The sequence below is a fragment of the Fragaria vesca genome, linkage group LG4 (assembly GCF_000184155.1).
Source record: "Fragaria vesca subsp. vesca linkage group LG4, FraVesHawaii_1.0, whole genome shotgun sequence".
In the NCBI taxonomy this organism is placed as follows: domain Eukaryota; kingdom Viridiplantae; phylum Streptophyta; class Magnoliopsida; order Rosales; family Rosaceae; genus Fragaria; species Fragaria vesca.
The window spans coordinates 4,649,092-4,670,628 of record NC_020494.1 but is presented as its reverse complement, the minus strand read 5'-3'; the positions used below and the strand labels follow the sequence as shown (position 1 = coordinate 4,670,628).

The window sequence follows — 21,537 nt, the reverse complement described above, 5'->3', positions numbered from 1 at the left end:
AGTATGATTGCTTGCTCAACATTTTCTTCTTCCTGTTCTTTCTTGCAGCTGGAGGAGTTCCGTAAGAAAAAGACAGCAGAAAGAGCTAAGAAGGCTTCATCTTCTAGCCAAGTCAATGGCTCTGAAGTCAGCTCAAATGAGAAACAACCTGTAGAAACTGTAAGAGTTACAGTGTCTGACGGAGCTGGTACATCTGATGGGCCTGGTGGTGGTTATACTGAAGCTTCTTCTGTAATATCGAGCAACGGTGACATTGCCATTGATTTTTCCCAAAAAAAGGAACATGCTTCTTCAAATAATGCACACAGTAGTCCTTCAGTAAATGATTATAATGGATTTTCTGCAAATCAAGAATATAAGAGATATGGTGTCTCAGGTTTTTCTCGACCCTCAGATGTTGGTGATAACTATGATATAAAAGAGATGAGTAATGATGTTGAAAAAGATACTGGTACCTTAGGTATTTCACCATATGGACCCACATCTAACCATCCAATTGCTCTACGTCCACAAGCAAGTCAAGAGTTTGAAAGCAACACAAGACAATTCAGCTTTTATGGGAATCAGTCTGAACAAAAACTTTCATCTAGTGATTCTGTTGGTGCGGGTTTGGGTACTTCTCAACAATCTGTTGCAAAAATCTCACCTCAGAACTCTGTCAGCACATTTCTTCAAAGTGAAGCCAGTAATTTCAGCACAATGGCTGGTGGCCCTCCTTCATCATCTTCACTTAATCAAGGTAATATATTTGGTTTTGTTATTCCATGTTTTTCTTTGATCTGATAACTGTAGTGTTTGTTTACACTAACTCTGGTTGGAGCAAGATTGTGACTGGATTTACGTTATGAGACAGACTCGATTGAACCTAGTACCAGTGCAAGAGGGTATGCTCAAGAAGTTGGGAAAAGCATACGTGGTGGTACTGCAGACTTCAGTGATCCAGTTACTTTCAGATTTGGAGAAGGAAGACTAAGTAGCTCTGCAAGTGGTATGTCTAGCTTGCAGAGTGCACAAGTGCAAACATATGAATCCACTGGCTATGGATATGATGCTAGAAGTTCGTCCAATTATGTACAGCCAGAGTCAGTTACACCTGATTCTAGTTCTAGGAGATCTCGCCCATCATTCCTCGATACTCTTAATGTTTCCAGAGCTTCTTCCGGGAGTCCTTTTCAACAAGCTCAACCTGAGGAGTCATATTTCTCCAACAGTTCTAAATCAAATGGCATGAGCTTCCTGGGATCATTGCCTTTCCATAAGCCATCTATGGACGATGGACCCGCTGCACCTCATTCATTCGAGCATTCCAATAAGTCTTCACTGTTTTCTAGTGCTGGGGTGGACCAGCAGAGGCCAATAGTTGAGAGTAACTTGGACAGAAAACATGAGTTTTATTCATCGAAGCAAAATGACGATTTTGCAGCTTTGGAACAGGTACTGTATTCCATTATTATCGGCAGCTGAATATTTACATTGTCCTCTGGTTCTATGTCTTCTCCATCTAAAAGATAAATACATGAATCTAATTTAGAACTTAAAAATGTCCTCAAGCATTTAAATAGTTGGTCACTATGGGCCCCTGTTCAATACACGTGAAGCATCACATAGGAAAGGAATGACTTGCAATTTGATTCATAGATTCCTTTCTGATGGAAATATATGGTTGACTGTTAAACCTCACCTCAAGTTATACTGATGACATGGTTGTGAGATGCAACTTTGAGGGGTGGTAAACATAGCTACAGTTAAAATGAAGAGATGTAGATTGTAATGAAGTCTCCTCTAACATAGTGATGCTAGCTTATACAGTTGGAGCCTGAGCCTGGAGCACCTATCTTTCAAATTGCATCAGGAAGGTATTTGGATCATGTGTGCTTCTAGTATTATTCTCAAGGTTGCCTTTGCTCTATTAGGAAAATAGCTTTTATATAGCTGAGAAGGATAAATTTACCAGGCCAATACCTATTCATCTGATCCATTTGGCCTTTTTTCTGTGAGACGATTCATGTTTCTAAAGCATTGCGTGCTAAATTTCCTTAGTCATCTAGTTAAGTGACTTTCAGTTACAATCCTGTGTTTGAATTATAGTTTGTGAGCAACAATTCTCTATTTTTTGTGGAAGATCTTAGATTGGAATACCGGCAAAGTGAAAGCTTTAATTGATAATTTTACTTTTTGTATATTTAAATTTAATTGTAAACTTGCACTGCTGAGCTCTGCTTGGAATAATTATTTGATAACGTATGTTCTGCACTTATTGTTTATGTTATGCAGCACATTGAAGACTTGACACAAGAAAAGTTTTCTTTGCAACGAGCACTTGAGGCTTCACGTTCTTTAGCTGAGTCATTGGCTTCTGAAAATTCTTCTTTGACAGAGACTTATAACCAACAGGTTTGTTTGCATGACATGATATTTCAAGGCATCATATTTGTGTCTCTGTTTAGTTTGTCTGTGCATTAGGAGTAGCATGTAATATATAAAATATGGATGTAAATCTTGGTATGAGTTTCTGTCTGCCTTCTTGAAAAACTATTCTTATATATATTCTCTTGTATAATAGTTATGACATCCACTGGAAAGATCATTAAACATGTCATTACTTCAATCTTACTTTTTCTGTTTGCTCCTCCAGAGAAGTGTTGTTGACCAACTAAAGTCTGACTTGGAAACGTTACAAGAGGAGATCAAGGCCCACATGGTTAGAGTTGATAATCCCTTTTTATTTTGGTCATTCTGTATCTCATTACATCTGAAGGGACTAAATAACATGCATGTGTGTGTGTGTGTTGATCTATATAAAATATATTTTAATGTCGTAATGATAAGAGAATGCCTAAATTGGTGCAGTAGCTGGGAGAAAATTGTTAGTGACTTTTAACTTAATAAATGGGGAAGGATATCATAACTAGTACGAGGGATTGTTGGATAAAAGAGTTGACAGTGTTTGGTTGTAAATTTTACCTGTTAGAGAAGGAGCACTGATTCGTTTATTTTATTTCAGAGTAGCCTTTATTCTCTTAGGCTGTATTCTGGATCTGAAATCTTTCTGCCATTCTGAATTTGTTTGGACATTTCGTTACTACTTTCAAATTATGCAAAAATGGGCATATATATTTTTTTCCACCATCTTGAGCCTATCAGAAATAAAGATGATGTTCTGAAACTTTTGAAGCAATTCTTGGTCAATTGATCGCATGGGATGGTGTATCACCTATCAGTTGTCTTCAGTTTATCTTCTGTTGATGTGAATTTTTCTTGCCTCTAATAGGTGGAACTTGAGGCCGTCAGAAATGAATATGCAAATGCCCAGCTAGAATGTAATGCAGCCGATGAACGTTCCAAGTTATTGGCTTCTGAAGTTATTGGTTTGGAGGAGAAGGTAGTGATTCTTCTTGGTATGTTGGCTTTTAGGACTGCATTTAACTTCTCCACTGTTTTGATTTTATTTAGGTAGGAAGAAATTGAGATATAGGTCAAATTTTACTGATATCAGAACAAACATATATGATATGTTTTCCATGGATGGGATAAAAAAAACTAGTTTTTCTCTGCATATGTAGAAGTATATCCAAGTATTCATGTTTATTTCTGTGCAAAAACTGACAGAAGTGAGGTGTGGAAAATTGCCCATTTTTGACAGTGTGTAATTGCTCTTTTTCTTTTTAAGTTGAAATTGTTATATTGATTTATGTAGGCACTCAGACTAAGGTCAAGTGAGCTAAAGCTGGAGAGGCAGTTGGAGAACTCACAAGCCGAAATATCTTCATACAAGTAAGCTTTTCTTTTTGTTGCTGTCAAATATGAGTTTGTAGTTTTAGCACAAGTTTGGGTCCCTTGGCAAGGTATAAGGTAAAGTAAGCACATCACAGGTAAGACCGAGATATAGTGGTTCACCCCTAATGGGTGCTATCACTTGGGAGAGATACATAGACTGTAAGGGGTAAAGAGCAGGATTTGTCTGTTTTTATGAGCGATGAGGTGCCAAGGTAAAGAGTCAGATCCGTCAGGAATGAAGTGGACGGCGAGCCCTTAGGATATGATAGTAACCTAGGACCTATCTGTTGGACTTACGTTGTTGTGCCTGATAGGTTAGCCACAACCATTGCCTTGGTAAAGAGCGAAGTTTTGCTTCATGGTTGGATGCTAAAAGTAAATCTGCTTGGGCTTGCTAGGGGTGCATTTGGCCGGGTTTCTAGCTGGGGATCTGGTGTAGGTTTGTGCTGGATCCAACGACATTTGACCAATGGGTGGCCCTTGTGAGTATGTAGCAAGAGGTGGTTGTTGGGGCTGCGTAGCTTGATGCAAACCAAGGATATGGAAAGGTATTGTTTGAAATCTGAAAAGAAACAATATTAGGAATATAAGCTGGTGGTTTACTCCTAATATTATCAATTCCTTTTGAGGTGGTTTAGCGTAAGAGAATATCAGTACTATATGTTACCATTTGGAGCGTCACATGGATGTGGATTTTGTTACGTAATATTACTATAAGAGCCAGCTAGGACACGTCCTTCAAGGTGGACTCTGGCAAATGATCTAGGATCTTTTATAGGTAGAGCGGACTTGACGAAAAATTTCTAGCAAGTTGGAGCGGGTCGGAAAGCCAAAGAAAATCATAATTGGAAGGACATGATAAGTGGAGTGAGCTACATTGGAAAAAGTCTAACCAATGTGTAGTTGCAAGGTTGACCATGATATGAAGGTAGGTTGCATTTAAGCAAGTAGGAAATTGTTGGGGCTGTGTTGACTTGACTAAAGCTAAGGATGTGGAAATTGAAAGTCACATCGGAAAAGAGATGCAACAACTTCAGAAATAAAGGTTGGTGGTTTAAGTGTGATAGTACCATACCCTAACTCCCCAAGGTGATAAATCTTCAAATTTAGTGTTGCTAAGATGGTTAAGTGGGGAGACTATCGGCAATATGATATCACTACAAGTCCATAATTCTGTTGCACAACAGTAGTTTCTTGGTGAAGGATGGTCGGGCAAGGAATGAGAAAGGCTTCGCTGTCTCTTCCCACATCGGTGAGATGGTAGCAGAAGTTCTACAAGCTTTTGGTGCCCCTTTGGCTTATGCATGCATCAGATATAAGGACCAAGGTATAGTGGTTCAACCCAAAGGGGTTTGCATCTTGTGGGAGACAAAGTGATCATAGGGTAAAGGGTCATTGTACTAGTGTGTGAGATGCCACATGGGAATGATTGTGATAAGAGTGTGCTTGTTAGTGGGTGAGGCCAATCACACATGGTGTCAGTGTAACCTATTGCACTACTATTATGGGTTTGATCACTCTGTTGTCTCATTTGTGGAGATTGTGATCCCTGTCTGAAAGGTTTTAAGTATCTCCCAGACAATCAAAATTTTTGTATTTTCACCTTTTCAATATATCTCTGAAATTAGTTTGTAAGTAAACATTAGGGTAACCACCCTTGATAAATTTGCTGTTTGTATGTGTTAGGGTCTGGCCAACTGCGGCCACCTCTTTCTGTCAATACTAGAACTTTCTCAAAATGATGCCACTCCAAATTGAAGCTCAATTTCTAATAATTTGTTCATCCCTAAGATGTATAATTGATTGATATGGGAGGGCTTGAACTATTTGGTTTGGTTTGGTCTGGTTTAATCAGTCCTCTCTGACCTCTTTCAGTATTGCTGACTGCTATCACTCTTTGAATCACTGAGCACAAACTTTAACCTAAGAGTTGTTGGTGTAGTGGTCAGACACTTGGTTTTCTCCCATGGTACCCACCTAGCAATTGCTAGAGTTTCCAGTTTCTTACATTTTGTGGGGTCAGGCGGGAAGCCTAGGGATTAGTCAGGTCAAAGCTCCGGATACCCTAGTTTCAAAAAAACACAATCACTGATAACAAACTTCAGAAAAACCTATAGTGGCTCTTTCGTTTTCTTTGCAAGCATTGTTTACGCAAACATTCAGCTAAAGCAGACACCCTTTAGCTGTTTGACTACACTCTCATTTCAGTTTTATCCGATGGGTTGTAGTTGTTTGCAGTTTAGATGACCAAATGGTGATCAATTTGGTTGACTTTTTGCAGTAATCATCCTTGCATAAGAATCTAAAGAATGATATGTTTGGATCATAGAATTAAATTCCGGTGACCAAATGGTTTTAGTTTTATATGTCATTGACAGTCTTGTTTGGTGCTCCTTGCAGTTGAATTAATCCTCAATGGTATCTTCTTGACCCACCTAAGGGTTTTATGTAATGTCTAGTTCCAGTAGCCATGTATAACAAAATCTGAAAGGATAGTTTTGCATACTGTTGGGCAAGTGCCACAGCATTATAAATGTGGAAGGATAGTTTCCTCGTAGGCTTTACATAAGCAAACTCTTGGTGTAGTGTCTATCACTATTAGCCAGTTTTTTCTCTTTTAAGTATGCTGACTATTGCTTTGTGCTAGTAGCTTTCTGAGAGAAAGTACTGCTGATGGGAGGTCTTTTGGACTCCTCCTTCCATTGCCATACAATTATTTATCTTCCTTGATTAAGATTTCATTCTTTATATCTTTTCACGAAGTTCTGAAAATGAGTGTTCATACTGAATTTTTGCAGAAAAAGATTGTCTAGCCTTGAAAAAGACCGTTCGGATTTGCAGTCAACTATCAGTGCTCTTCAAGAAGGTAAGTGTGCTTGTATAGTGCACAATGAGTTGATTGTACTTTTTGAAAATAAGGTTTAAGCTATTTTATGGACAAACAAAATGAAGAATGCTGGAGTCATCACTGATAACGAAACTCTGTATTGATCCATCGAGTTCTGCCAAGTTGCAGTTTTTATCTTAGTTTAATAACAAATAAAGTTGAGACTTGGGAGTTCATGTAGCAGAAGAACTTGATAGTAACTCTAGCTGTGCAGAAACTTGTTTCTATACGATTGCGGGATTGCTGGACAGCAATGGAAGTAGTATGATATATGTAGTCACTTCTTAGGCCCTTCGATTGATGGTTCTTCCACCTTCTTTGCTGCAAGGTCTCTCAGAGGTCCTTGGCATACAAACAAGGGCAGGTTATTTTGCAATGATTGATTGGGTGCCATATGTTTCGTTCTTTCTAGCTTTGTCCCTGTATGCTTTGTTGTGATAGACCGTACAGATTTTTCAATTTTAACTGTTATACTAACTTGAACTTTTCATTATTGATAGTATTGTAATGCTTACACATATCTGTTGCTATTTATCTGGTACAGAGAAGAAGCTGTTGCAGTCTATGCTACGGAAAGCGTCCACTGATGAAAAGAAAGCTGATGTTAGCAAGAGTACTACTAAAAAGAAAGATGTGTTTACTTCTACAGAAGATCTAGGTAAACAAATCTTGATTTGCTGTGTCTTTCTCAGAAGTTCATTGCTTATTCTTCAGAAGTACATAGTACAGTGTGCAAACATTAACTTTACTGAGTTATAAATAACTGTACAAGTGATGACTTTTCAAGTTCATAGAGAAAATATGACTCTGGTTTCTCTTTTTTGGGTCTTAGATTCACTAGTTGAAGCAAATGAGGTCAGTCCCGAGACTGTAGACCAGGATATGCGTGATACCTCCAGCTTTTCGATGCTCCCTGAAAATGGACAGTCAAGTTTTGAGGTTTCATCTGTAAATATACCTCCTGATCAGATGCGAACAATTGACAACATCAATACACTAGTTTCTGAGGTACCTTCGACCTGTTATATTGTTTGAATGGTGGTCAACCAATTGATCATTATATCCTTTCTTTGCCCTGAAATCTAGTTGCTATTAAAATCTAGCCCCATTATTGGTTGCAATTTAACAGATTTACTAGTGAAATAGATCGATGAGTATAGCAAGCATAATCACGACCAGAGTTTTCTTGTTGCAGCTAGCATTAGAGAAAGAAGAGTTGATACAATCTTTGGCATCTGAGACATCTCAATGCTCCAAGTTGAAGGTAGCATACTTCTATCTTATATTAATATACTCTCTTTTATTCTTTGTAATCCATCCCTTTAAGGTGAAGAACGGAATGTTTCTTCAGGATTGCTAGATATGTTTCTGGGTTGTGGCCATGATGTTTGATACATCATTGAAAAGGTAGTGACTGTTTAATACGGGTTATGACTTACGTAGTACTGTTGCCAAAAGAAGCACATGCGGTTATCTTGCTGTGAAGCTTTTGGAGCATGCTTATCCCATGCTCAAGATACTAGATGCTTATGCCAATAGCATTACATGCAATTTGAAATTCAGGTTGTGTTGCCTTTAGGAATTAGAATATGAGGTATCGGTTGAATACCTTCAAGTTTCAGGATGTTTGTGTTGTTTGCAGTTTCAAGGCTGTGTTGCTCTACTCAGGATAATTTGAGTTTAAGTCACAATAATCAGTTAGCTGGCACTTGAATTCTTATAAATTGATCCGTGTCTGGCTCATAATGTTGAACTAGTGTACAGATAAAATTGAGGTCTCGCGACATTTTAATGTTTACTTATTTTGCTTTTCATGAATGAAGGAACTGAATAATGAATTGTCCCGGAAACTTGAAGCTCAAACTCAGAGATTAGAGCTTTTGACTGCCCAAAGTATGGCTAATGAGAGTACTCCAATCAGGCAACCTTTATCACACGATGTGCCTGACAGTACTCCATATGCAGATGAAGGGGATGAGGTACTTTTCTTTTGTTTGAATTCATTTTTTCTGGGTGCCCAGATACACTATCTTTTCTGAAACAATAGAGTTCTCTCGGTTTATTTTTATTTTTATTTTGAATCAATGGGTAGCAACGAGATTAAAATGTCATATGTATACTCAGATTCAAGCTGATAATGGTCTCCTTTTACAAGAAAAAGTAAAAACGAAAAAAATGTAATCGGTGGAGTTCTCCCGATGCTGGGAAGCTTTTCCTTTTTTCCTGCCTGCACTGTTCATTCTTTTTATAATAATTCCTGCATGCATGGGAAGCTTTTCCTTCTTTCCTGCCCGCACTGTTCATTCTTTTTATCATAATTCCTGCATGCATGAAAGTAATATCATTGTTTTCTACTCTCATATGTAGGTAGTGGAAAGAGTCCTGGGATGGATTATGAAACTTTTTCCCGGCGGGCCATCAAGACGAAGAACCAGTAAGCTTCTGTGACATGGAAGTCGGTAAAGCTCGTTAGTCCCTATGATAAGCTCTGGTTTTGTTTTCCTTCTCTCCCTTGATGTATCAGAGGTCGTAATTTGTATATTTTGAGTCCATTTATAGCCAATTCTTTTTTCTCTTTAAGTAGAAATATGTTCATGAATTGAGAGGCCTTCCCATTGATTGGTTAAATTTTATATCCATATAATAGCTATCATTTCCCTGAGACATGACTGAAGTCCTCGTATAATTGTTTTTGATTTAGAACTTCTGTAGATTTAGGGGGCAATTGGATACCCAAAGAGAGGATTAGAAGCAGTATACAAAGGAGAGATTGTATTATGTCTCATTCTTTTTGTTACTTGAAGTGTTGTACTTGTTGTATTTGTGATTACAAGAAATGAAACAACTGACTTGATCACTTTTATGTTGTATGTGGTTATTAGTAGGAAATTTTGAAAAGAAGAGCATAGTAAAAGATTGCTGTTCTCAAGGAAATGAAATGTTTGACTAAACCATAATAAATACAGAATGGGAAAACCATGGTTGGGTAATACATGTTTTCTTCGAACACCTCAGCCTACTCTTCTCTCTCAAATCCTTAACATCTGCTACTATATTTGGAAATCCAGGAATCATCTTAATTTTCGACAGACTCCTTTTGTCTCCCATGACAGTCTACAAATCAGCTTTTCACTTGCATCAATATTGTCTTGTTAACTCTGCTCCTCTTCCTAAAATCATAGATCCTACCACTATTATTAAATGGTCTCCTCCCCTTCCCAATTCCAATAAACTAACCTATGATGGTTCAGTGAAAAACTCACCTAAAACTGCTGCTGGTTTTGTCGTAAGAGATTCTCAAGGACACCCCCTCTTAGCTGCTGCGAAAAATCTTGGCTTTGTAAATGTGCTAGTTGCTGAAGCTCATGCCCTGAGAGAAGGTTTGATCCAGCTGCAGACCAGCCTCTCTTCATTAAAGCGGATTCAAAGATCTTAATTGATGTGCTCCAAGGGCGATCAGATTGTCCATGGCGTATAAGAGTTTTAGTTCAAGACATCCTTGCTCTAACAACCCATTTTCAGTCTGTCTCATTTAAACATATCTGGAGAGAAGCAAATTTCCTTGCTGATGCATTGGCAGACTTGGGACATTCTGTTCCTCTTTGTACTTCTTGGTCTTCTCAGCTTCCGCCTCAGGTGCAGGCTGCCTACCGATTTGATTTTTTGGTGGTGGCTGCTTTAGAGGCTTTTCTTTGTAGTCTTTTGTTGTTGTAGTTTTTTAATAGAGATATGAAGCATCATATTAACTTAGGGTTTGGATCAATGCATCTTTCAGGTTATTTTCCGATCCGAGCTTCTTTTTTCCTTTTCTGACATCTGTTGAAACATTGTTTTTCGATGGCAGTGGCAAACAATTCTCACAAAAAGTGAGACGTTTATTTTTTGGTTAAACTAGTGAGACCAAACTTCAAGCCTCTCTTAATACATAGAGGTAACACGTAATACACATTTTCTTGCGAAAAACACTCCGAAAGATCCTGGCTTTCGTGCTTTGGTGGGTCTCCGAGATCATTTCAATGACCTGCGTTGTGTTCGGCAGCAAAAGCATTCCATAGAATGTAACGTTGGTGCTGGGGTGTGCTTAAGAGATCAGAATGGAACCTGGATAAAAAGTTTTTCTTCATACATGGCTTATGGCAAAGTGACAAAGTGATTGAGGCTTGGTGAGGCTTGGGGGATGCTCATTGGTTTTCAGATGGCTTATCAGTTAAAATCTCCTACAATTATACAGTGGAATGTGACTCTCTTGTTCAGCTATTGAGCATCGGAGGCAACTTTCATCCTCTGAAGAGTATATATTATCAATGCTGTATTCGAATAAAAGATGGTTTGAACAATGTATTGTAGCTCATGTGTACTGAGAAGTTAACATGGTTAAGTGTTGTTTGGACACTAACATAGGCGCTATCTACATGGACCAACCAAGTTATCAATCTTTCCTTGTGTGAAGTTTTTTTTGGCAATCAAAATTTTATTAAATAAAGAAGATATAACCTAAAAGGGGGACATGAAGGCAAAATCTCTTAGAAAAGAAATAACAAAATCAAAAGGCAACCAAAACATGAACAAGAAGAGTAGAGAGCCGATCACATCAAAAATCAAGGCGCACAACAAGAGTCTGATTATGAGATTATGGGTAAAGGTCTTGTGAATCCTTTTTGGTCTTCAATTTTTCTTTTGAGACTTCGAGAGAGATTTGAGCAGATTCTCATCTTCCAAAGTTTCATCCTCATCATACTAGGAACTCAGAGGACTCACCTTATCAATTTGGGCATATGTATGATGACCAATGGTTTCTTCATTTTCTAAATCACCCTCACAAAACTTGGTTTGATGAACACTAGATAGTACCAAAGCAGAATCTATATTATTATTATCAATCAAAATTTCCTTCTGTGAAGTTCTTAGGGAAAAATGTGTTCTAAGTTGATCTTTTCCTTTTGTTTAGGGTCTTAATGCCCCATGTTACCAAAAATAACATATAAAAAAACGGGTCGGACTGTAAACTCGGGCCGGACCTCAAAATGGATCCGAACCAGCCAGTTTGAGACGAAAAGGAAGAACAAGTAATATGTGTGGTGCGTAGAGCCTGAGCATAATGCAGCAGAGAGTCATTCACTCTCAAAATGTCTTCTCTCATTGCCAATCTCTCTCTTTCATTCTCCATAGTCTCCTCATCATCTTCATCTTCCGCTAAAGGTAATAAACCCAATAACTCAAACTCAAAGAAACTCAAGCTCAGAGAGGACTGGAGACAACGCTCCAAACCCATCCCTCCAGGTGGCACTTACCCAGCTAAAGACCACTGCAGGTAAAGGGTCTGTCTACTTTTGTTTCCTATCTCAAACTTCACTTCAAGTTTGAACCTTTTTGTTGTTATTGTTGTTGTGTTTGGCAGTCGTTGCGGTTTGTGTGATACTTACTACATTGCCCATGTTAAGGAAGCCTGTGCTTTTTTGGGAGATGGGATGTCCAAGATTGAAGTGAGCTCTTGTTCCATCTCTCTGTTTGTTAGCGTGTTTAGAAAGCATGGTTTTTATTTTTTCAACTTAACTAATGTGATCAGTTTGTTACTGGTTGTGCTTTGATGCACAGAGGTTCTAGTTGTTTCATTTACAGCATTAAATCTCCGAGTAATTTATTGAATTCTATCGTTTTCTTGGTAGTTATAGATTCTTGTGTTTTGGCATTCAGGAATTGGAACCTGTAGTTCATGGTAGAGGGAGAAAGCCGGATTCTTTAGATGAAATGCACTTGGGTGTCTATGAGGAGCTGTTGTATGCTCGGAAGACCAAGCCTGTTGAAGGTATGTTTTTCTGAAATAAAATTACATGTTCAGTGGTTTTCTCAGTCACTATAAGGACAATAACATTGCTTTGATGTAAAACATAGGGACTGTTGTAATTTGCCCGTCCTTTTATTCTCTAATGATCCTGGAATGACACAATTTTTATTTTTGTAAGTATCAGAAGTAGTATGAATTAATAAAACTGGCAATATGCTTTGAAGGTTTGAAATATTGATGAGGTGTGCTGAATTGGACAAGTCGTTGAACAATGCTGTAATATAGTCTGTGGCTCGGATCATTCAAAGTGTTATTTTCTAGAAACTAATATTTTGGAAATGGCAGTCATCCCATATATCATTACTAGGCCTCTACGGTCTACCTACTCTGCCAGTTTGAGCACGAGCTTTAATATCTTCGTATCTAATTTCAAGCTCAAATGCTCTGTTATACATCTTTTCTTCGTGATTTGATTTTGCTTGTCACTGTGACTGTGACTTCTTTGATGGTAGGTGCTCAGTGGACGGGGATAGTAACAACCATTGCCATAGAAATGCTAAAATCAGGCATGGTAGAAGCTGTTATTTGTGTACAGAGGTTGTGGCATGAATTTATTAGAGTAGATACAAAACCCATCTTTTCCTATTAGAATGTTAATAATTATGTTATTTCCACTATCACAGTGACCCAGAGGACAGATTTTCACCAATGCCTGTATTAGCAAGGTAGATATACTTAACATTTGCTTGGAATCCCTTGGATACATAATTCTTCTACTGTTTATTTGTCAATAAAATTTTATTTTGGTTATTGTCATGCCATCTTTAATTTGTTGTTCATTTTCACTGTCTTCTCAATAGGACACCTGAAGAAGTTCTAGCTGCTAAAGGTGTCAAGCCAACATTATCACCTAATCTGAATACCCTTGCCCTAGTTGAGGTGCTGATATTCTCTTTTATTACTGACAGATGTTTTACCATTTCCCTGTGCTGTTTAACCAACATGCTTTGCTGACTTTCTGTTGATGCAACTTTGCTAAGAGTACAATGCAAAGAATCAATTGTATGAAAAAGAAACTAAAGTTTTAAGTTTTAATCAGTTAAGCCTTGAAATGGCATAGGTGGATAAGGGTATTGTAAACAAATCGTCTAGGCCATCTTTTGCACTTTCCTCTGTCGGCGCTGTTAATCCTCTACCGTTAAGAGTTTGTTGCATTTTATCCACATTACTCCTGATGTACACCTATTCTTGCGATGGAGTTTGAGCTGTAGATAAAAGAGAATGATATATCTGAACTATAACTTGCAACTTATAAAATGTGCAAGTTACGTTTAATTTGTTCCCTCTGTGAAAATATGTGCATTCACACAATTTTCAGTTATTGCTACACCTTTATTATCAGATTATTTTTTAAATTTGAAGAAGATACGCTTTTTTTTTCTTCCCAATGAATTAGGCTGCAGGTGTAAAGAAACTTCTATTCTGTGGTGTGGGTTGCCAGGTGCAAGGTATCAAATTATGATATAACTTGCAATTTATACTTTCAGCTATTCTCTGTTGTGACTTGCACTATTGTAATGCAGAGTAATTTCTTAAACTGCAGCATTGAGGTCTGTGGAGCACCATCTCAATTTGGAGAAGCTGTATGTGTTAGGCACAAATTGTGGTAAGTTAAAGCATTATATTCATTTACTTTTTCTCAAGTTTTTGAGTTGTCTAGCCCCTCAAATTTATTCATGTCTATTACTCTAGCCCACAGAAAAAAATAAAAACAAATTCTAGTCCTTATATTATGTTAAATACTGAAAAACTACTTAGATATTCAATCCAATACATCATTAATTTTACATAATCATCTTCCAGCAACTACAGCACCATTATTTGTAATAGTGAAGTATGTTGTCAACATATATATGATGCCTGAGTTTTTGTGTAGACAACTTAAATAATGAGGTAGATAGTTTGTATCACTACTAATGCCATTATTTTCTATGATTTGACAGTGGATAATGGGAGTCGTGAAGGGCTTGATAAGTTTTTAAAGGCTGCTAGTAGTGAACCAGAGACGGTTCTTCATTACGAGTTTATGCAAGATTACAAGGTTTGTGTTGAAATATTATTTTTGTACGTGCTTTATAATCATAAATGACAAGGCTTGTGTTAAGATGTTCTCTTGTATGCTATATAGTAAATATTAATATTTTAAATGAAATATAATAAATAAAGGTGGATTTCACTTTCAGTACAATCCAAGGTCTGAGGAATGTAATTTAAAGTGTGAACTTGTGCCATTAGAAACCCTTTCTTCGACAATATTAGGAATCTTGTTTTAAGATGGCGGACCTACCGAGGAGACGAATGATTTTTCAATACTTCTCTGAAAGATTTCAATTATTTTCTTATTTTCCTCTTAGGATGAATGTAATTTAAAGTGTGAACTTGTGTCATTAGAAATTCTTTCTTCAACAATATTAGGAATCTTGTTTTAAGATGGTGGATCTACCGAGGACACGAATGATTTTTCAATACTTCTCTGAAAGATTTCAATTATTTTTTTATTTTCCTCTTAGGATGATTTGTAGCAGGGCTCATCAACCTGTTGATATGTATATACAAAATCAAATGGAATCTGATTGTCTTGCAGTACTTGACTTTCTTCTATGCTAAGGTTTTCAAGTTTGAGCATTTCATGACAGGCTGCTACTGTCTGCTTATTATTATTTCCATAATTTTTTCGTAGGTTCACTTGAAGCATTTGGATGGTCATATTGAAGAGGTAAATTTTTGAAATTTCTGTATGTTCAGATTGATGCTTAGTTATGCTAATTCACCCAGTTTTAAATTTTAATGAAGCAGGTTCCTTATTTCTCTCTGCCAGCGAATGATTTAGTTGATGTAATTGCTCCTTCTTGTTATAGGTAACTATTTGCTCCTTGTTTCATCCTACCTGGTAGTTTTTGAAATCTTTTAACTAGATTCTCCAACTTTAGAAGTAATAGTTGCTTTTGTGAAGTGAGATAACGTTGAATAATACGATATGCCATTTGACTTCTGTTGATATCAATAAAGAGGTTGTCAATTTTACTATTATCCAATGTGACGTATTGTTTGCAATTCCATTTAGTTTTTTGCCTGACGCGTCCCATTTTCTTATGCATTCAGCTGCTTTGACTACACAAATGGTTTGGCGGTAAGTTTAATCTCTTTATTTCTTAATAGAATTGCAATTTTTCTGTTTTTTTTTTTGATCGGTGTAGTTTGAATATATTCTAATTGTGAATATTGAAGTTTCTAGTATAGGGTGTGAATCATGGTTACTTGCATTTTGTCAGTTGCTTATTTAGGGTCTTACATATTACTATACAACAATGCTTTTGTTTGGCATATCTACACTTCTACCCTTATATGTATGGAGGTCCTCATATGTCTCACCTTATTCAGGATTTAGTGGTTGGATACATGGGTGTGCCGAAATATTCTGGAATCAGCATGACACAACATCCTCAGTATGTTACGGTAAGGTAATATAATATCGTTGCTGAGAGTTGCGTAGATCTTTAGACTTTTATATTAGTTTTCATTTCTAGTGTGCTTATTGATTTTTCATTCTTCTGTTGTGGTAAAGAACTCAAATTTCCCTTTTCTTGTCACCCTTTAAATGACAGAAATGAACGTGGAAGAGAGATGCTTAGTCTGGTTGAAAAACTTCTGGAAGTTACTCCTACGACTAGTAGTGTAAAACCCTTGTTCCTATCCTATATCTTTTTCTGTGCTTTTAAAACTGAAATTTAGTAGGTAAACCACAGTTTTATTCTTTGCTTGAATTAATTTAAGCATATAACTGATTTCAGGGTGATCGCCGACCATTTGTATTGGAGACAGTTAAGGCAGATGATACTGCTAAGATGGGTATGTGTAGCACCTTCATGATGATGCTTTTAATGGGTTTGTGTCGCAGCTTAGGAATGGAAAATAATATTATTTAGTTAAAAGGCACTGTATGTTTTGTTAAAACTAGGGCATTTTTCCTTAGTCATTTGGTTTTTCCAAATAATGTTGTTCATTTGAAATTCTAAAGAACTCACAAAATCTATGCTGCTTACAAAGTTTTACAATCTTTTTTTTTTTTCGCAGGTAGGGGTCCTGATCCTGCACCAAAGTTCATTGGCAACGTGATTGCTTTCTTGCTAAATTTGGTAAAGACTACATGAAGCATACCGGTAACATAAGATAATAAAACATGGAAACTGTTGTTTTACTCGTCTTTTTATTACAGGTTGGTCCCAAGGGGCTGGAATTTGCTCGTTATTCACTTGATTACCATACCATCAGGAACTATCTGCATATTAACCGAACATGGGGAAAAGAAAGGTGCAACTTTCAGTTATTTTGTTACCTATAAGAGTTATGATGTTGATTGATTTTTATATCTAAAACATGAAACATGCAGAGCTGATCGACATATACCTTCGTTTGCAAAGAAAATTGTGGATATGTACAACAAGAATGGTGAGATTGATAAGATGCTTTCCGCCAAGTGATTGAATTAGCTGGTAAAATGCAGAAGGGGAACTTCAGCGTACATGAAAGTTTTTATTCTATCCGATCTCTGTATACAAGTATACAACAATCATGTAGTGATTGTAATATGCTTTAGCTTGAACGGTCCTATCTTTCCACTCAGGTTGATGTATATGTTTACTGGGATTTTGGTAATTGATTTCCCCTCTTTGCTTCTGATGATAACATGAACGCAGGATAGGTTTGGCAGTACACCCAGTTTTATATTCTAATTTCTATGATACCGGCTTCAACTGCACAGCTGCACTACCTAGCTAGCAACTTAATCAGTCTTTCAAAGTTCTAAAACAATTAACTTTCACTGTACAAGGAAATTGCATTGATAAATTGACAGTATGGTGTGTGCTATATGAAGACACCTCGAGCATTGCTCATGATTCGGCCAAAACATATATCAAGATTATATTGACTGCAAAATGCAATGAAATTAAAGAACTTGCAAAGAATGTCTCTTTATTCTTTGATCAAATATGAATATGCATTCAATCGACTAAGGTACTACGCAAAAGAGTATATAGTGCCATAGTGGTTTCACAAAATATAACCACAGACACACCCTACAAAAAGACTCAAAGACTAACTCGCATCAGTTAAGTCGACTCCAACCACTCAGGGGATGAATACAACCAATTAATAAGTAGGGAATTACATAGATGTAGCTGCTAGTGCAACCTCATTGCAACTACGAGGTACATAATAAAACCAACTACAAAACTCAAAATGACTCGACTATTCACTTCATCGGCCATACGTTCACACCTCCATGTACACTTCTGGACTTCTGGGGAATCAAGAGCTAAAAATACATTTTGTGGGGAGCAATAGTGTCTAAGCATGAAGTGGAGCAATAGTGTGGGAAGCAATATTCATTTGAAAACGTACTTTTAGCTCTTTTGAAGTGTCCAAGGCTGAAGTGTGGAGCCTGTAAAACTCGCATGAAACAAATACACGAGAACTTTCGGTTATACAAGGTCACAAGTTCAAATCTATAAAACTCGCAAAAAAAAAGAAGAAAAAGTATACTTATGAATTCACCCGAAGACATGAAGATGAAGTGTGGGTTATGTTGTGACCAAGTACGAGGTTATGGTCCCCAAAGGAAATAGATGTACAGTGATAAATCAAACAAGGAGGAATGGCCTTAATTTTGAGGTGGAATGAATGACCAGGAAATGGATATGGGGGGTGGCCTCCCCATGTGTTTTCAGTTTCTGTAGCAGAGACGCCTTCAGTGTAAGAGGTTTCTGTCGACCATGGCTGATCATGATGATGAGAACCTTGGAAATCCAGTGGCGCCTGGCAACTGACAAATTGAATAAATAGGGGCTTCTGATGTCTGAATAATAAAGAGCCACAAATAATAGCAGCATACCAATATGTGATCATGAAGGAGTGAATCGTATTCTTTCATTGTAATATATGATTCGAGTTTGTGGTGATGTAGCAGTGTTAGAGTTAGACAGTGAGCTTTTGTTTCTACAACTTTCTTGTTTTTGTTCTTTGCCAATTTTCTATCTGAAACTTTGAATAAATAGGAGCTTTTGATCGATATCTCTGAAACAAAAAACAGCATGGGAACTCACGAGGGTTGTCCTTTGAGCAAGCACGTACTAAAAGACTACCGATTACCATAATATATAAAGACCATTTCCACCTTGTAATACATTTTTTATGGTTTAATGTCTTCATCAAGTAAAGCTTCAGTTGGTTTTGTTAGGTGGACTAAACATGTCATGTTGTTGTTAAAGGCTCCAACTGACCAATTCCTTGGGTTATGCATATGTTGTTCAAGTGGAGCTACGGAGGCACACGCTTTAAAATATAAATTGATTCGGACTAAGTGTAAACTCTTAATATCCAAAGGCTTCAACTGACCAACTTCTTGGGTTATGCATATGTTGTTCAAGTGGAGCTACGGAAGCACACGCTTTAAAATATAAGTTGATTCGGACTAAGTATAAACTCTTAATATCCAAAGGTTTACGTATCGAGAGGAATTCTTAACATTCTCAACTAGAGAGCTCAAGTTATATGGAAGATTGCGTCTCTAGTTAAGATATCTAGTATCACAACTTGTCGACTTATAAGCACATAAATTGAGAAATCAATTTTTACAAATTTGATGATTTATGACATAAATTTGAAATAATATGGTTAAGAGCGTTAACAATACTACTTAACAAAGTTTGAATTTTCTGTTTTTTTTTGTTTTTTTGTTTCAGGAGAGAATACAATAGGATGATTACAATGATGAAGTAAATTCTACTTGTCATTTTGTCAAGATGTTGGAGAGAATGAGCATGTGCCCTGCCCAAGCCTCAAGGATATTCCAGATTTCATATTTCCATGTGCAACATGGGAGGGGTCTGTGAGAACTTTTATTTCTATTTCTGTGAAAACAGTTGAGTCAGAATCAGTTTGACCACATTTGTGATGTTGGGGTCTGGTGGACGAGGGTCCACAACATTTATTGGGCTAGATTGGGGTGACAGAAGCCCATCATTTCTATTTATGATCAGCACACCCAGGGAGCAAACAGAATCCAACTTCCTTATTAGTGTACCTAGAGAGAGAGAATCCTCTTCAGTTTGCCTTGGAATAAAAATATAAATTTTGAATACAGATATTACAAGAATAAGCCTCATCTTCCATTTGACAAATTGATGTCCAATTATTTTCAAATGTTGGGTTTTCTGTAGGAGAGGCTACCTTTTGTGTATTCTACATTATTTTTTCTACACAAAACTGATCCCTAGTTTGGGTGATCAGTCCCTAAACAAAAATAATAAATAAAAAAACACCCAATATCATTCTTCAATCTTGCCGTACTTGCGAAGATTTGATCGGACCAGATTATATGCAGCTGTAATTTCGGCACTTGCACCAACACAAAAAACTTATAATAGAGACGCGTTCGTTCTCTCTCTCTCTCTCTCTCTCTCTCTCTCTCTCACATGACCGACGTCCCGATCCGGAACCTGAATTTGGATTTCCCGGCGAAACGCCGAGTGGATGAAGTCGCCGTGGACGACGAGATAAGAAGCCCCAAGCAGTCAAAGCGCCAAAGGGAAGAATTTGATGAGCACAGTATACATGCTCTTCGTTTTTGATTTAGGGTTTGCTTGATTTTCTTATGTGTTTGAAAGATTAGTAAATTTTGTTCTTATATTGAACATTTGATCTCGATTTCATTAAATAGTTGTATTCGATTCGAGTCTCTCTTTGTATCTTTATCTGTCAAAATGTGCTTGCAAGTTAGATAGCTAATATCATAAAATTCACAAGGGAATTTACATGCTTTCGTTGGTAACAAAATTCGTATCAAGTTTCAGATATGACTGGTTAAAATGGACTTTGTTTAAGCACTTAGTCTACTATGGTTTAGACTGTTTAGCTATACCTAAGATATCCTTTCTGCTTGTTGGGAATTAGTTGCCTAAGTTTTTTTTCGTGTATTTGGCTGTAGTGAGTTACAATAATCCTCCTCGTATATATATACATTTATCTAACTATTTACTTGTGATGTACCTACACAATCTTGCCAGTTCTCGTAACCCTCTCCTTATGATATCGTGTTAATATTTGCTAATAGCTGCTGGCAATGGGAACAGTACATCTCAGGACAAGGAGCCTCCAATGGTAGATGATGGATCCTCTTTGGTGCTGCAGCAAAATGAAAATAAAGGTATGCTTTTAATGTTTGGTTGTTTAAAATTTGTAAAAGTTTTTCTAGATTTGCTTGGCCTATGTGTTTTGTTTGTCTACAAGTTTATCCTTGTTAATTTATTGATGGTTCATTCGGAAAATCTCTTTTGATACTAGAAATGCTAGTTGGACGAAAAGGAAACAACCTGCTGTTTTTCTCCAATACAAGTTTGTGTGTGCAACACAATATCATAGTTGATTTGATTTGAGTGTAGTTTTAAGAATTATGTTTAAAGGTTAGATATCTAGAGAGTTTATTTTATTTCAGGCTCTCTGTTTTTTTTTTTTTTGGTTACACATTTCAGCAGGTGACATGATTTTTCTATTCTATTGCTCTTGGGAAATATATTTCTGGGCCCTAACATTTGTTTGTTTTGCTTCTGTTTAACAAACATTCAGGTAGCAATGCCAAAAAGGATAGTGGTGTAAAGGAAGTTATTGCTCCAAAAGAAGAAGAAGGATATGATTCACCGGTTGAAGATTTTAATGTTGTAATTTATAAAGGTGAGGGTTATGGATATTTGTGTTGAATGTGTTAACGATGAAGTCTGCAAATGTTGTGGTAACCTAAATGGTAATCCTATGTGTAAGGAATAATGTTATTTTCCATTTATTTTTGTTGTTCATTTATGGGCTGTAACTAAGTTGACTTAAGCAATTCTAGGTATTGTTGTGCTGAAAATTTTATTGCACTTTATCTATTATCTAATTGTAGTCTCATAAATTTCAGTTCTTCTTTTCGAAAACTGAACTTGAATAGTATGGAATATGGAGTGAGTTTCAATATATGGTTAATTTGGAG

The 21,537-nt window shown here is 36.9% G+C and overlaps 2 protein-coding genes across 2 annotated transcripts in view; both read left to right on the top strand.

Moving 5' to 3' along the window:
* LOC101305650 overlaps positions 1 to 9,520 on the top strand; it is a 10,576-nt gene extending 1,056 nt beyond the window's left edge. Inside the window, exons 2-13 of the mRNA XM_004296480.1 lie at positions 49 to 739; positions 854 to 1,434; positions 2,275 to 2,394; positions 2,636 to 2,701; positions 3,272 to 3,382; positions 3,698 to 3,774; positions 6,576 to 6,643; positions 7,209 to 7,322; positions 7,512 to 7,672; positions 7,860 to 7,928; positions 8,488 to 8,643; positions 9,032 to 9,520. Of these exons, the coding sequence (XP_004296528.1) occupies positions 49 to 739; positions 854 to 1,434; positions 2,275 to 2,394; positions 2,636 to 2,701; positions 3,272 to 3,382; positions 3,698 to 3,774; positions 6,576 to 6,643; positions 7,209 to 7,322; positions 7,512 to 7,672; positions 7,860 to 7,928; positions 8,488 to 8,643; positions 9,032 to 9,112 (2,295 nt within the window). The 3' untranslated portion in view covers positions 9,113 to 9,520. The remainder of the gene's footprint in view (positions 1 to 48; positions 740 to 853; positions 1,435 to 2,274; positions 2,395 to 2,635; positions 2,702 to 3,271; positions 3,383 to 3,697; positions 3,775 to 6,575; positions 6,644 to 7,208; positions 7,323 to 7,511; positions 7,673 to 7,859; positions 7,929 to 8,487; positions 8,644 to 9,031) is intronic.
* A 2,260-nt stretch (positions 9,521 to 11,780) lies between these two features.
* On the top strand, positions 11,781 to 16,990 carry LOC101311087 (7-hydroxymethyl chlorophyll a reductase, chloroplastic-like). Its single transcript, XM_004297882.1, has 18 exons — positions 11,781 to 11,975; positions 12,063 to 12,147; positions 12,359 to 12,470; positions 12,962 to 13,046; positions 13,133 to 13,174; positions 13,310 to 13,388; positions 13,906 to 13,957; positions 14,053 to 14,115; positions 14,453 to 14,550; positions 15,190 to 15,225; positions 15,306 to 15,367; positions 15,612 to 15,639; positions 15,891 to 15,970; positions 16,115 to 16,184; positions 16,301 to 16,358; positions 16,584 to 16,645; positions 16,726 to 16,820; positions 16,900 to 16,990. The coding sequence occupies exons 1-18, from the start codon at positions 11,791 to 11,793 to the stop codon at positions 16,988 to 16,990; spliced, it is 1,383 nt and encodes a 460-aa protein (XP_004297930.1). The 5' UTR covers positions 11,781 to 11,790.
* The last annotated feature ends 4,547 nt before the right edge of the window (positions 16,991 to 21,537 follow it).

What these genes read in the sequence shown, in the direction of transcription:
- LOC101311087 (XM_004297882.1), top strand. Translation starts at nt 11,791, where the DNA reads ATGTCTTCTCTCATTGCCAATCTCTCTCTTTCATTCTCCATAGTCTCC. An exon ending in TGGATGGTCATATTGAAGAG is followed by an intron (nt 15,226 to 15,305) that starts GTAAATTTTTGA and finishes TTAATGAAGCAG; the next exon opens with GTTCCTTATTTCTCTCTGCC. An exon ending in TTGCTTTCTTGCTAAATTTG is followed by an intron (nt 16,646 to 16,725) that starts GTAAAGACTACA and finishes TTTTTATTACAG; the next exon opens with GTTGGTCCCAAGGGGCTGGA.